The 13,465-nt window shown below is 35.9% G+C and overlaps 3 protein-coding genes across 3 annotated transcripts; 1 reads left to right on the top strand and 2 right to left on the bottom strand.

Annotated features, from left to right (window-relative positions):
• The first annotated feature begins 3,416 nt into the window (after positions 1-3,416).
• On the top strand, positions 3,417-7,753 carry LOC113282643 (shikimate kinase 3, chloroplastic-like). The gene is made up of 11 exons (XM_026531693.1): positions 3,417-3,494; positions 3,838-4,084; positions 4,354-4,412; positions 4,520-4,574; positions 4,659-4,731; positions 5,452-5,539; positions 5,663-5,745; positions 5,862-5,991; positions 6,137-6,215; positions 6,483-6,547; positions 7,419-7,753. The coding sequence occupies exons 2-11, from the start codon at positions 3,853-3,855 to the stop codon at positions 7,476-7,478; spliced, it is 924 nt and encodes a 307-aa protein (XP_026387478.1). The 5' UTR covers positions 3,417-3,494; positions 3,838-3,852; the 3' UTR covers positions 7,479-7,753.
• Positions 7,754-7,778: 25 nt separating this feature from the next.
• Positions 7,779-9,206, bottom strand: LOC113282638 (purine permease 3-like). Its single transcript, XM_026531682.1, has 2 exons — positions 8,439-9,206; positions 7,779-8,332 (listed from the first exon to the last, which is right to left on the bottom strand). The coding sequence occupies exons 1-2, from the start codon at positions 9,201-9,203 to the stop codon at positions 7,943-7,945; spliced, it is 1,155 nt and encodes a 384-aa protein (XP_026387467.1). The 5' UTR covers positions 9,204-9,206; the 3' UTR covers positions 7,779-7,942.
• Positions 9,207-10,697: 1,491 nt separating this feature from the next.
• On the bottom strand, positions 10,698-12,937 carry LOC113282632 (purine permease 3-like). Its single transcript, XM_026531679.1, has 2 exons — positions 12,061-12,937; positions 10,698-11,344 (listed from the first exon to the last, which is right to left on the bottom strand). The coding sequence occupies exons 1-2, from the start codon at positions 12,847-12,849 to the stop codon at positions 10,964-10,966; spliced, it is 1,170 nt and encodes a 389-aa protein (XP_026387464.1). The 5' UTR covers positions 12,850-12,937; the 3' UTR covers positions 10,698-10,963.
• Between the last annotated feature and the right edge of the window lie 528 nt (positions 12,938-13,465).

Raw genomic sequence — 13,465 nt, 5'->3', positions numbered from 1 at the left:
AGAGAAATGGCATTGGAGATGAGAGGAGAGTTTGACAAATATTGGAGCACATGTAGTTTGTTGATGAGCATCGCAGTGGTTTTAGATCCACGGTATAAGGCGAAAATGGTAAATTTTGTTTTTAATAAATTATATGGCGAACATCTCTCCAAAACCTACATCAGCAATTTTCGTCAAGCTTTGAACAATATTTTTTCATCGTATGAATCTCAAAGTGGCTCTTCAAGTCCCGGCTATTTTGGCAACTCGAGAGTTTCCTCACTTTATCTTGAATTTGCTGAGTTTATGAAGCAAAACAGTAATGATCAAAAAACAGAGCTGGAGAATTACTTGGAAGAACCGTGTATTAAGTTTCCAGAAGGCTCCTATGAACCAAAGTTTGATGTATTAAGTTGGTGGAGAAGTTGTGGCGCTAACTACCCAACACTTGCAAAAATGGCTCGTGATATCTTGGCTGTTCCAGTGTCAACTGTATCTCCACATTCTGCCTTTAGTGGTGATGATAGGGTACTTACAGGACATAGGTCTTACCTAATTCCAGAACTCATTCAAAAACTAACTTGCTTAAACAGTTGGTTGCCGTTACTCGACGGTTAGTACTGTTCTTTGTTATTATTATTGGTAAATCAGTTAGCATGTCTTGCAATGAATAATATTATTTTCCTTGTTATTTCAGATGTTGGTTACACTAATCAAACTTAGGTGAAGGTGGAAATCAATGAGGCAGTATATATATATATATATATCAGTAATTTACTTATTCCTATAGTAGTACTCTTTGACTTTCTTCTACACTTTGCAATTATATTGTCTGTTAGTGTTTAGAGATGGGATACAACTTCATTGTAATTTATTCATGCTTGTTATGTTTGAATTCGAACAGCTGGGTATGTATCTTAAGTTGCGTGATTTTCTTCATGACTTTGCAGATAAAGTTCTACTGTTTTCATTTCAGTTGCATTTGTTATAGGTCTTTGATATCTGGGTTATCGCATTCCTTTTACTGCTTTATGAGAAAAGCGTATGAAAATTTTGCTGTCATGTTTTCTTGGTCATGCCATTTTCTTGTAGAGAAACTGAACTGATGCAGAGATATAAACTTAACTTTTATGCCATATCTAGGACTATTTTAAATGATCGAATGGGGAATTGCATTATTGGTTCGTTAAGATGTGAAACCTAGAGAAATTGAAACTTGTTAGTTTTCTGTGTTACCTTTTTTTTGTTGTCCCATGGTCAATGGTTCCTCGGTTGGTGGCTATTGGCACCTTAGTATGTTTTGCCTTTTAGTATAGGCTTGTTGCAGTTGAAAAGTTAAATTTCATCTTAAACAATAGCCGGAAAGGTTTCTGTGCACTAGCATCTCTCTCGCTCCGAGACTCTGTTAGCTATACCAATCCTGTACTGAACACCCAGAGGAAAAGAATGAACCAGAAACTTTAAAAAAAAGAAAAAAAATCTTCTTTGTTTGTAGTAAATACAAACTGGCATACGAGTCAGAAGTTGTGGTTAAAGTCCTCTCCAGGTTTATGTTTTGCTGGAGATTATACTTCGTCTGAGTGCAATAAACCATTAAAAGTATTGTATGCAGGTATGTTATGCGAGAGAAGTGAAAGAAGATAGACATGGATGAAAAGACCAAGAATTGAACTCGACACTGTAAATTCTAGGTCTAGCGACTGATTTGCACTAGGGTCCATGATATGGTCACTTCAACCATATCTTCTGAGAATTGAAATACCCTCCTAGAGTGATGCCATCATATGCATAAATGTTCCTTTGCATCTATATTGTCGTAGTGTCATTCCTTTGTTGTTGTTTATTCTTATTCCTCGTCATCGTCATCATCTACGTGGCATCTCTTTGGCCTCCATTTCTGCAAGCAATCATTTTCATATGATTATGCCTGACATGTACTGTGTTTGTTGTTGAAAAGAGTATCCAGTTTCCTTCTTCTTTCAGATTTGGCAACAACCACCCTGTCATTTTCACACAACTAGACACCATAATTTTCAGCTGAGTGTGCAGTGGTAGTTGGCGATTTGATTTGTTTAAGTGTTGGGCATTCTTTGAATTGAATGAAAATCCTTTAGACAAACCTAATTTGGATGACTAAAATGCTGATAACATCTTACTGTTTTAGTTTACCCAAGCATGCCTAAAATGCCCTTGGTATTGTTTTGGAATTAGATCTACAATGGCCGACACATGCTTTGTTTTTCTATTTGCTTGATGAAAGTACCGATGAACAATGAGGGGATAAAGAAGATTTACAGTGGGTGATGATGAGTTCGAAACTCGTTAGCATCAAATCTTTACCGATCAAAAAGAAAAAAAGATTTGCAAGGGATTACAAATGTTGCAGGTTAGCTGCTTAGCTTGGAGATAAATTTTTAACCCCACTCAGGCCTCAACTTTAGCGCAAGTCATGGGCAGCTCGGTGTCCACACCATGAGTGGAAGATTATCAGGGAAATAAATTTTTTATTTTTTGAAAATCATAATTGTACGGTTCATGTTTGGTGTGGATAACTAGTAAGGCTTTAGATTTGTTTTCTTTATAGAAAAACAAAATAAAACCAAGTCTAATTTACCAGAACATTCTTTTTTTTTTTTTTTTTTTTTTTTTTTTTGCCGGACAGTACAAAAACGGGTCCTCTCACAATGGAGTGCGACCCGCCTTATAAAAATGCGATCTCCTTAACTTTTGCGGGCAATGGGATGTGTTTTGGGTGGCTTTTTGTGTTGTCCATTGAGGATTATTCTAGAAATGTCATTATGTGGATGATTCTTGAACCCAATAGAGTGACATGTGCGTTTTCAGCTGTTCTTGAAGCAGAATTTCGAGAGAATCCTTGGGTGGTTTGGATCATCAAGATAACTAACGGGCTAAAATGTCCCAATTTTATTACCCGGATAAATTTTTGTGAATCTTACATTTTTGAAAAAATTTACACGCAAAAAAATACTCTTCAGTATCTTTCACAACCAAAATGTTTACCGTATTAGTATATTACCATTACATGCATAAATTAAAAACAACCAGATACATTTTTTTTTTATGCCTACACTAATTCAAACTTCTTAAATCGGAGTGGATTTTAGCAATTATAAGAATCGAACCCTTCAATGGGAGGGAACATGCCAACCACCAGACCACATTGTGATTGGCAACAAAATTTTGCTTAAACTCGCTTCTGATAGTAATTTTCTAAAAAGTTATGGATGTTCCGGTGATCATAAGCTATTGTAACTCAAAATTTAATTAATAAAGATTTTAATAAACCTTCAATCACGCTTTCCGACGAACTGGGCTAACCCAAATTAATGTTAGGCACAACTTTTCTTGCATGGTCGTCGGAAACCGATCAAAAAATGTTGTAGCTTACTGTCCACCGGAGAAACAATTAAATTCAGGCGGGTTACCATTTTCATCGTCATGGAAGTTCATCAGGGGTAGTTTCGTCAGAAAAACCCTCAATCTTTATCATCACGGTACTGTTTCACCTACTCTCCTCCCCCTGTATTTTATTTTTATTTCCCACCTGTTTCTTGCTATTCTAACTTGCGCCTTCATCTTCCTCCTGTTTTCTTCTTGCCCCACGTTTCATTTGTGCGATTCTCAAGACTCTGTCTCCAGTCTCCACTTATATTATTTATTAAAGAATTCCAGGCTTTTTAATCTTAACCATTCTTCACTGTAATTAGCTTTCTAATTTCTCTAATTCTCAGTAACTTAACAGATCATATATTTGATCGAACTGCTCTAATTGTATTTAGAAGTTTGAAATTTTTGATTTTTTTTTTTTTTTTACAATTGAAGTTTGTGGGGTTTTAGGTTATTTGGGGGAAAATGGATGCAACTACATGTGCTTCAAGTTTGAATTGTTATTATAAGCAAAATGGGTTTAATGAGATAGGGAGGAAGAAATCATCTAATGGGTTTTTGAGATTATCATCTAACAGAAATGGAGAGATTGTAAGTTTAAAGATGATTAAATCTAGGGATTTGAGATGTAATAAGAATTTGGGGCAGAGGAAATTGGATGGATTTGAGCTTTCTTGTTCTTATAAGAATTATCAAGGTATATAAACTGCAATTTGTAATTTCTTATTCTGTTTGATTACTGTTTTAATGATTCAATTGTGCAATTTAGTTTGTGGTTTTTGAATCTGGGTTAAAAGAAGTGAAAATTTTGAATAATTATCATGATAAAGTGATTAGTAAGAATGCATGTATATCTCCTTTGTTACTCACAAGATTTAATGTTTCTGTGGAATGCTTTATATGGTCTAGTTGTCCCATAAGCTATGTGCTTGCTTATTGCTCATAATTTTGTTGATTGCTATGTAGCTCCAGCATTGGAGTCGGAGAAAAGTCGCGTTTTAGTTGACGAGCCTTCCATTTTGAAGGTATATACATCACTGAATAATTGGCTCATTGGAGTTCAGGTCTTTAGTTCGTATGAGAGTGTTTTGTTCTATCTGTCTGTTCAAAGTTTCATAACATGTCTTTGTAGAAAAAATCTAAAGATGTTGTGCCATACATGAATGGACGTTGCATATATCTTGTTGGTAAGTGTTCTTATGTTCCGTGTCTATCATATTAGTAATATTGTAGGTTATTCTTGTTACTGAACTTGATACATTAAAATACAGGAATGATGGGTTCTGGAAAAACAACCGTGGGCAAGATTTTGTCGGAAGTATTAGGTTATTCTTTCTTTGACAGGTTTGTCACTAGTTTCCTACTTTCTTACTCCTTGTACTATCCGTTTAATTAATTTGGTCTCAAGCTGAATGCATATGCCTGTCCAAGTTGCTTTCAGAATGTATTTTTTTTTTTGTTTTTGTTTTTGTTTGGACACATTCCGCGAGAAAGAACTTGGCTACCACTGCCACCACCAACGAAACCACACATCTGTGTGGGAAGCCAGCTACATGGCCACCACTACCGATTCCAGGCTACAGATCCTGTATGCCTGGGTTGGTTGCTTTCAGAATGTTGGTATCAACTTTTAATGAAAGAAACTATTGGAATCGACTGAACATATTGGGCATTGCAGCCTTGTTGGACTAGAAGTTTTATTGTTCTTACTCTGTAGGTAGCCTATGTAGGGACTTCACTATGGGTTCTCTGGTTAAACAGAAAAATTGTAGAATTTAGTGATGACCAACATGGTCTAATTTTGGTATTGATTTCTGGGGGAACTTATCCATTGAAGTGGTTGGTATTTACTGAAGTCTATTCTTAAGTGACCAGCTGGCATTCCTTCAATGACTCTTGTTAATTGAAACCTGGAAATGTATATGCTGGTTAGCAATAGTTTTTCTTTTTTGATTAATGTTGGTTAAAGATGCTAAACTAGTTGACTTCTTGTCACATGGAACTCTTTATCATACAGATGTTAACTGATATTGAATTTGTATGCAATGCTTCTGTTTACTGCAGTGACAAACTGATTGAGCAGGCTGCTGGCGGAACTTCTGTTGCTCAGATCTTCAAACAGTATAGTGAGAGTTTCTTCAGAGATAATGAGGTACTTTAAAGCATTTATACTCGCTTTCGATTGGGATGGTGTTTCGCTTTTGATTGTTTTGGTGCTTCTTCGTTTTCGGGCTATGAACTGATTATTCTTTCTGGGTTTTGTCTATCTGTTTAGAGTGAGGTACTGAAGGAGTTATCTTTAATGCGTCGACTGGTTGTTGCCACTGGAGGTGGTGCGGTAATTCGACCAATCAACTGGTATGCGAATACAGATATATATTTCTCTTATCCTTTCATAAATTTAAAACTTTTACAATATCTTCAGTTGCGTACTTGTTTATATAAATGATATCCAATTTCTTGAATTTCTTCAGGAAATATATGAAACAGGGTATCACTGTCTGGTTAGATGTGCCTTTGGAAGCTTTGGCTAGACGCATTGCTGCTGTAGGGACAGATTCTAGGCCTCTTTTGCATCAGGAATCTGGTGATCCTTACACAAAGGTGACTGAACATGCTTATCTTTGAATTGCCAATAAGGACAAGCCTCTTAAATGAAATTGCTGAATTTTTTTTGTTTAAACCTGATGGAATACAATTGTTGTGAGGGCCCGAGTTTTCTGACAGATTCTGTTTTACTCCTCTATAGGCTTCACAGCGACTTTCAACACTTTCCAAAGAGAGAGGTGAAGCATATGCCAACGCTGATGCTAGAGTTTCCCTTGAACGTATGTTTCCATTCTGCATGTTATTCTCTTCTCTCGTCACTATTTGTAAATTTCAATACATGATTAAAATCTAGCTGGTATTAACATCATAAATTCTACTGTCACAAGGGTAAAACTGTATGTAGTCCTCATGAACGAATTTTCTGTATAATACACAATTGATGACATTACACAATGTGTTTATTGTATTCAATATTTTAGTGGATCAATTATGTCTGCCATTCATTTTTGTTAGTTGCTGAATTTATATTGTATTTCATGATGCAGATATCGCAGACAAATTGGGTTATGATGATGTTGGCAATCTTACACCTCTTTCTATCGCTGTTGAGGTTTGTTTTCCTTCGCTTTCTAGTTTCTGTTTTCTTGCTTTCTTCTGTCCATTTGAAAAATACAGTTCTCATCTTTCTTCCTCGTTTTCTCCTCTGTATTTAGCTTGTCCCAAGTTACGAGGTTTTGAGATTCGTAATAAAGCATTTATAATTTGCCGTTGATTTGGTCATTTTGAATAGAACCCTGGATTGCATCCTTAAAACAGCTTCTTCAGAACAATTTACGTGCTAGTTTAGGAAATATTTCTGAAAGAAAAGAAAATGTTCATGGCTCAAAGACTTCTTAGGCAAACAGTTCAAATCAGTCATCATTGTTAATCAGTTCACTGCTGTTGGGAACCAGTCTATTTACATTGAAGCTCATTACATGTCAGTCAAATGCGATCGCTGATTTTTTGCTGCATTATATATATCCTTCCATTATCCTTGTAGTATTCCAAAACAACAAAAAATGAGAGGCCAGAATAGGGTCAAGTTTTACAAGTTGAAGATATGCAGCAATATGGATACGCTTCATGGTCCAGGATTCTAGAATATAGTCTCATGAGAAATCCTATCCAACTATTATTGCTCTTTATTATTGGTGGACCAAAGAAGAACCTAGTTAGTATGCATTTAAACATGCCAGAGTTAACCACCATAGTCCTTCGAGTATTGCGTTCGACTTTATTTGACCATTCGTTTGCTCCTTTCAATTGACATATGTAAGAATATAGTACAGTCCCGTCACTTGTATTCTTTTGAAAATATCATTTCCGTGTTCAGATGTTTCACGTGATGGATTTTATAGTCATCCGACATAGTTGCATGATCAGTAATTTTATTTTCCCTGATTGATCTTACAGTCACCGTATTTGTCTTGTTCTTGCAGGTACTTGAACAAATTGAAAATTTCCTCCAGGGTGAAGAAGAAACCGCTAGAAATTTGTAGTCCCCTAATTAGCTCCCTGCTGAAAAAATTTCCGCCATAAATGTTGTAATTCTTATGTTTTATTTATTCTTGTCATTCGATATAATCATCGTTTGGTCCATTTTTTTTATTTCATTCAATCGAGCATGATGTTCAGATTGATACCAAAATCAAGCAGTTGTGTAAACTCTTGAATTTTCCTGAGCAGCATTAGTGCAAAATGTAACATTGTACAATATATACTACATCATCATGTAATGCTCCAAAATAAATGCATCTATTTATGCTCTTGAGTTCTCTTTTCGTATCGTTGTTGGGTTTCAGTGGTGTCCAATTGGAATTCTGAACCTAAATTGTTCGATGAAAATCTTCTTTCCCAGTATAAACCACTTGCTTTGGATTAATGATATTCAGAGCCCAAGTTTAGGCAGTTACAACTTACAAACAATGCAAGCCAACGGTATTAATATGATCAAATTATTTCACTATACCGGATTAAGAGTATATGGTTCTTCTTGATTATCCAATCTATTAGGATCATTTTCGACTTTGTGGATTACCTCTGAGGTTTCATCATGGACTACCTTCTTCATCATCTTGTATTCTCCATAAAAATAAGAACATAAACCCCAAAAACATAATGCCAATGCCATTCCTTTTAATCCTGTGAAACTTTCATGGTAAAATATAACTGCTGTTACTTCTGTTAATGGGACTAGGACCGATCCGAGTATGCCATTGAAAAGAGCACTTGTGTAGAAGATTACGCCCACGGTTCCAACACCTGACAATTGCCATACTATTGCGGTCACCACCATTATTATGTAATAATTGGTTTTGCCAAGTTCAAAATCATTTGCTTCTCTAGGTATAGCCTGTGAAATTGATCAACATTATCGAAGTGTGTTAGTATGGGGGCATTGCAAATTTGTACCAGAAAATCCTTAATTTCCAGCAATATATAGTTACGCTGCAACGTACCTGAAAATCCCTGTTGACTAGCATCCCTATGACGCAAACGATGGTTGAAAAAACTGAAAGTATGACCTGGAAGTTTAGCAAACTTGAGTAATTGAGGTTTCTAGTGGCTTTACTGAAAGCAAGTTCAATGAGAGGCGTTATTAACCCAGCCAAAGCAGCAGCACCCAACGTCAAAAGAAATCCTAATAGATACTGAGCTTTTGATACCCCAATCGGTCTATCACCATCGGTATTAATACCCAACAACACTGATCCAAGTGTCATTACAACCACTGCATTTATGATAAAAGCTGTAAATTTTTGCTTCACAATCAACCATGAAAAAAATGCAATAAAACATAGTTGAGTTGCCATGAGAAGGGATGAAGTTGATACAGGAATATAGGATAATCCCAATGCGTACATGAAAGTAACAAGACCATACAGAATCCCAAGTATGACACCCCAAAGAAGCAGCTTTGGTTCTAACCAAAAAGATGACAAAATTTTATCGGCGGATGATTTCGACCGAATGAAGAGAAACATGAGAGGAAATATGAGAATTGGAAAACCAGCATTTGCAATAAAACTACTAAGCCATATACGACTGCCACCATGAAGATAGTATAGTCTCATTAAGAGTGGACCACCTACTGCACCACAAATGGTAAAAACACAATTTATAGTAATCAGCAGCCAGTTTTTGGTTTTGATTGGTTTTTCTGTATGTGTTATTGAATTGCAATCTTGGGTTGTTCCAAGAATTCCTATTGTTTCAATATCCATGGCCGAAGTAGCCATCGCAATAATGATAGATCAACAACTAGAGAGAGATGATAGAGTTGCAAAGAAATATGTGGTGAAGGTGTCCATTATATAGTGGCATGAGATGAATTGTGTCATTTTCATAAGGTTTAGTTGCCGACTTTATCCAGCCTAGCTTTAAATGTCAATCTTGAGGAGAGAATCTGAATCTAACACTACTCAAAAATGTATCTTGAGTAATAATAAAAATGAGTAAAATCATTCATGCAAAGCAAGACCAATTTTTTTTTTTCACATATGAAATGTAATGAAAAGTACTGATAGAGTGCTCAAGCTATGTTGTAAAAGGGGAAGCCCCAAAGGCGCACTAAGCGCTGGGCTGGCGCTTGGCAAAAAAAGGTGCCCAGGCGCCAAAGTAAGCCGGTAAGGTGCAGTTTTCCGCGGCGCCTAGGCGCGCCTTAGGCGCTAGGTTTGGCGCCTCGCCTTGCCTAGCGCCTTTTACAACATAGTGCTCAAGTATTCCGCACTTGTTGCTCGTCATTTCTAATGTAGTGAATATTTAGAGATCATCAACTTGTTTGGTGAATGCCTAACCCGAAAGCTCAGTGCGGTGATGAATTTGACATTCATATCCATTATTGTAGATGCTCTTAGAACCTAAACAATAATAACATTAATTAGGCATTTCCTGGGCAATATGTACCATACATATTTTACAAAAATATATAAGAAAAGCAATACGCCAGTGAGTCAACAAAGTACAGGTGGCCGCAGAAAATTGATAGATGTAAGTGCAGGAACGGGCACCACGAATCACGATAGGTACAGCTACTGACTAGTCTATACCAAGTAGATATAGAGTGATGCCAACCCTCGGTTCCCTCCCATCAAAGCCATAGTGATCTTTTCAGCATTAGCATATAATCCTTGAAGGAGTATTGGCTTCGTCTTGAATTCATTGCTCTTCGTAGTTTTAGTCAATATTTGTAAGAATATAAGTATGATCCTGTCACTTGTATTCTTTTGAAATATCATATCTGTATTCAGATGGTTCACTTGATGGATATTGAAGTAATCGGATATATTTGCATGGTCAGTAGTTCTGTTTTGCCCGATTGATCTTACAATTACCAAAATTAGTCTTGTTCTTGCAGGCACTTGAGCAAATATAAAAGGTTCTCCAGGGTGAAGAAGAGACCTCTAGAATTTTAGCTCCCTGCTGGATAGTTTTTGGCCATAAATCTTATCATATTTCTTGCGTTTTATTTATTCTTGTCATTCAATATATCATGAGGATGTTCAAAATATCTAGTGTGAGAGAGGTCATCACGAAGGATTAATTGAACGCTCAACATGCAGTTCGTGAGGTAAGTGTCAAAATCAATCTGTTAGAAACTCTTGTGTTTGCCAAGTATATTCATACAAGCATCAGTGCAAAATGTAACCTTACAGGTTTATACAGTATTTACAACAATGTCATGTAATACTTCAAAATAAAATAAATGCATTTAACTATGCTATTGATTTTCCTTTGGTTGAAAATCGTTAACTGAAAACAACTTCATTCCAAGTGTAAATGCTTTTGATTATTTGATAGACTTTCATTTTGAACATTTAAGTTTAGGCAGCTATAATTGAAATAACAGGACGCTTTGTGAGTATCAGAACAATTCCGGAGTAACAATTACAATTGAGCCGACCATAAATATGGACAACTTACCAGGGACTCATTTATCATAAAACTAAGTTTTTTTTACAGTACCATATATTTAACACTTGTTTCATACAATTAATGGTTGTTCATGATCATCCGACTTTCTAGGCTCATTTTCGACGTTGTCAATTGTTTCAGGGGTTTCATTATTGATCACCTTCTTCCTCATCTTGTATTCTCCGTAAAAGTAAGAACAGAAACCCCAAAGACATAATGCCAATGCCATTCCTTTTAATCCTGTGAAACTTTCATGGTAAAATATGATGGCTGCTACTCCTGTAAATGGGACTAGGACTGATCCGAATATACCATTGAAAAGAGCACTTGTGTAGAATATCACGCCCACGATTCCAACAGCTGTGAATTGCCATATTATTGCGGTCACAACCATTATTATATAATACTTGGCTTTGCCAAGTTCAAACTCATTTGCTTCTCTTGGTATAGCCTGGGATATCAATCAACATCCAAATGCATTAATTAATATGGGGCAGTGCAGCAATTGTAATGTGTGTGTATAACGTGTGTCCGTGGCTAGTGGCGTCGTATTATATATGTGAACATCGGTTGCTCTAGTTTTCAGAAATGTGACATAATTCAAACTATGTAATTGGATTAAAATCCTAAGTTAATGTTAGGCAAATGATTCTCCCATAACGCAAATACCATAGCTTTATGTTTGTCTTGTTTTTTTCATGACTGAGCTTGAAAAGGTTAGTAGACGTCAGGACAAGATAGGTATGAATTAGTCAAGTGAATATCACATACTCCCTCCGTCCCACCATTAAGTGACCTATTTGGTTTTTAATTTTGTCCCATCATTAAGTGATCTATATCACTAAACAAGGAGATATTTCTAAAATTACCCTTTTAATTGATTATAAGAAATATAAGAAATATGCATAATTTGATAGGCATGTTTATATTCGTTATGTAGGTGTTTTAAAATGCTTTTCAATGATATAAAGTTTACGAACATCCGTGGTGTAGTTTGAGAGATAAATCATTTCAAAATTTTATTAATTATTATCCATAAGGATATAATTGTAAAAAATGATTAAAATCTCTTTTTCCTTGGTTGCCTTAAAATTTGTGCAAACTTCAACTAGATCACTTAATAGTGGGACGGAGGGAGTATTTATTTACAAGTATATGAGTATGTACCTGAAAATCCTTGTTTACTAGCATGCCAATGCCACAAACAATGGTTGAAAAAAGCGAAAGAACGAGCTGGAACTGCAGCAAACTTGAATAGGTAAGGTTCCTAATTGCTTTACCGAAAGCAAGTTCAATCAAAGGCATTATTAACCCAGCTAAAGCAGCAGCCACTAACGTCAAAATAAACCCCAATAAATAATGAGATTTTGATACCCCGATTGGTCTATCACCATCGATATTAATACCCAACAAGACTGATCCAAGTGTCATCACAACCACTGCATTTATAATAAATGCTGTAAATTTTTGTTTCACAATTAACCATGAAAAAAATGCAATAAAACATAGGTTAGTTGCAAAGAGAAGTGTAGAAGTCGACACAGGAAGATAAGATAAACCCAACGAGTACATGAAATTATCAACACCAAAAAGAACTCCAATTGCAGCACTTGAAAGAAACAACTTCGGTTCAATATACGAAAAAGGCGAACTTTGATCATTTTTTCGGGTCAATAGTTTCGATTGAATGAAGAGGAATATGAGAGGAACTATGAGAATTGGAAAACCAGCAGATTGCAAAAAGCTAGTAAGCCATTTACGATTACCACCATGAAGATAGTACAGTCTCACTAAGAGAGGACCTCCTACAACGCCAATAGTAGCGAAGGCACAATTTATAATGATCATTAGCCAGTTTTTGGTTTTGGTTGGTTTTTCTGTATGAGTTTTCGAATTTCCGTATTGGGCTGTTCCTAGACTCTCTAGTGTCTCAATATTCAATGTGGAAATAGCCATTGAACTGATGATCAACTAGAGAGATAGAGAGTAAGAGAGAGTTGGTAAGATGTAGGTGTTGAAGTTGTGCATTATATAGTATTTTCATGAGATGTTTGTTGCATGGCCGACTTCAACCCTAGCAGCTCACATCATGTGTACTGTCCAATCTTGAGGAAAATCTAAGAGGAGTATAAGTCTTGATTGAGAGAGTTGTGAAATAATTAAATTCTGCCATCTAATGGTCTTGTTATGTACATGCAACTATTATCGCGACTGTTAGTTAGCTTACGGTCATTAGATTAATCATTGGACCGACTCATTGTTTTTCTTCATTTTTTTTTTCTGAAGCATTATACTCTCAGCTTGTGTTTGCATAAATAAAACTTTGCATACTAATAACAATGGTGCGCGCATAGGGCGCATGCTTTTTTGGTGCATGCCCGTGCATGTATTCTTACGTGAACCATAATCACTATTAGCGGGAAATCCATCGTATTTAATGAAAAATTACTCGAAAATGAAGATCTGAAAATACGTCATATCGCAACAACCAACGAGTACACAACACGTTTTTTATCGCTTCAGATAGCAATCTAGAAAGACAAAATTTATTCCCGCATAAAATGCGATGAAG

Source organism: Papaver somniferum, chromosome 1, assembly GCF_003573695.1.
Source record: "Papaver somniferum cultivar HN1 chromosome 1, ASM357369v1, whole genome shotgun sequence".
Taxonomy (NCBI): Eukaryota; Viridiplantae; Streptophyta; class Magnoliopsida; order Ranunculales; family Papaveraceae; genus Papaver; species Papaver somniferum.
This window is presented reverse-complemented; position numbering and strand designations above follow the sequence as displayed.

What these genes read in the sequence shown, in the direction of transcription:
- LOC113282643 (XM_026531693.1), top strand. Translation starts at nt 3,853, where the DNA reads ATGGATGCAACTACATGTGCTTCAAGTTTGAATTGTTATTATAAGCAA. An exon ending in TGCTAGAGTTTCCCTTGAAC is followed by an intron (nt 6,216 to 6,482) that starts GTATGTTTCCAT and finishes TTCATGATGCAG; the next exon opens with ATATCGCAGACAAATTGGGT. An exon ending in CTCTTTCTATCGCTGTTGAG is followed by an intron (nt 6,548 to 7,418) that starts GTTTGTTTTCCT and finishes TTGTTCTTGCAG; the next exon opens with GTACTTGAACAAATTGAAAA.
- LOC113282638 (XM_026531682.1), bottom strand. Translation starts at nt 9,203, where the DNA reads ATGGATATTGAAACAATAGGAATTCTTGGAACAACCCAAGATTGCAAT. An exon ending in TAGTCAACAGGGATTTTCAG is followed by an intron (nt 8,333 to 8,438) that starts GTACGTTGCAGC and finishes TCAATTTCACAG; the next exon opens with GCTATACCTAGAGAAGCAAA.
- LOC113282632 (XM_026531679.1), bottom strand. Translation starts at nt 12,849, where the DNA reads ATGGCTATTTCCACATTGAATATTGAGACACTAGAGAGTCTAGGAACA. An exon ending in TAGTAAACAAGGATTTTCAG is followed by an intron (nt 11,345 to 12,060) that starts GTACATACTCAT and finishes TTGATATCCCAG; the next exon opens with GCTATACCAAGAGAAGCAAA.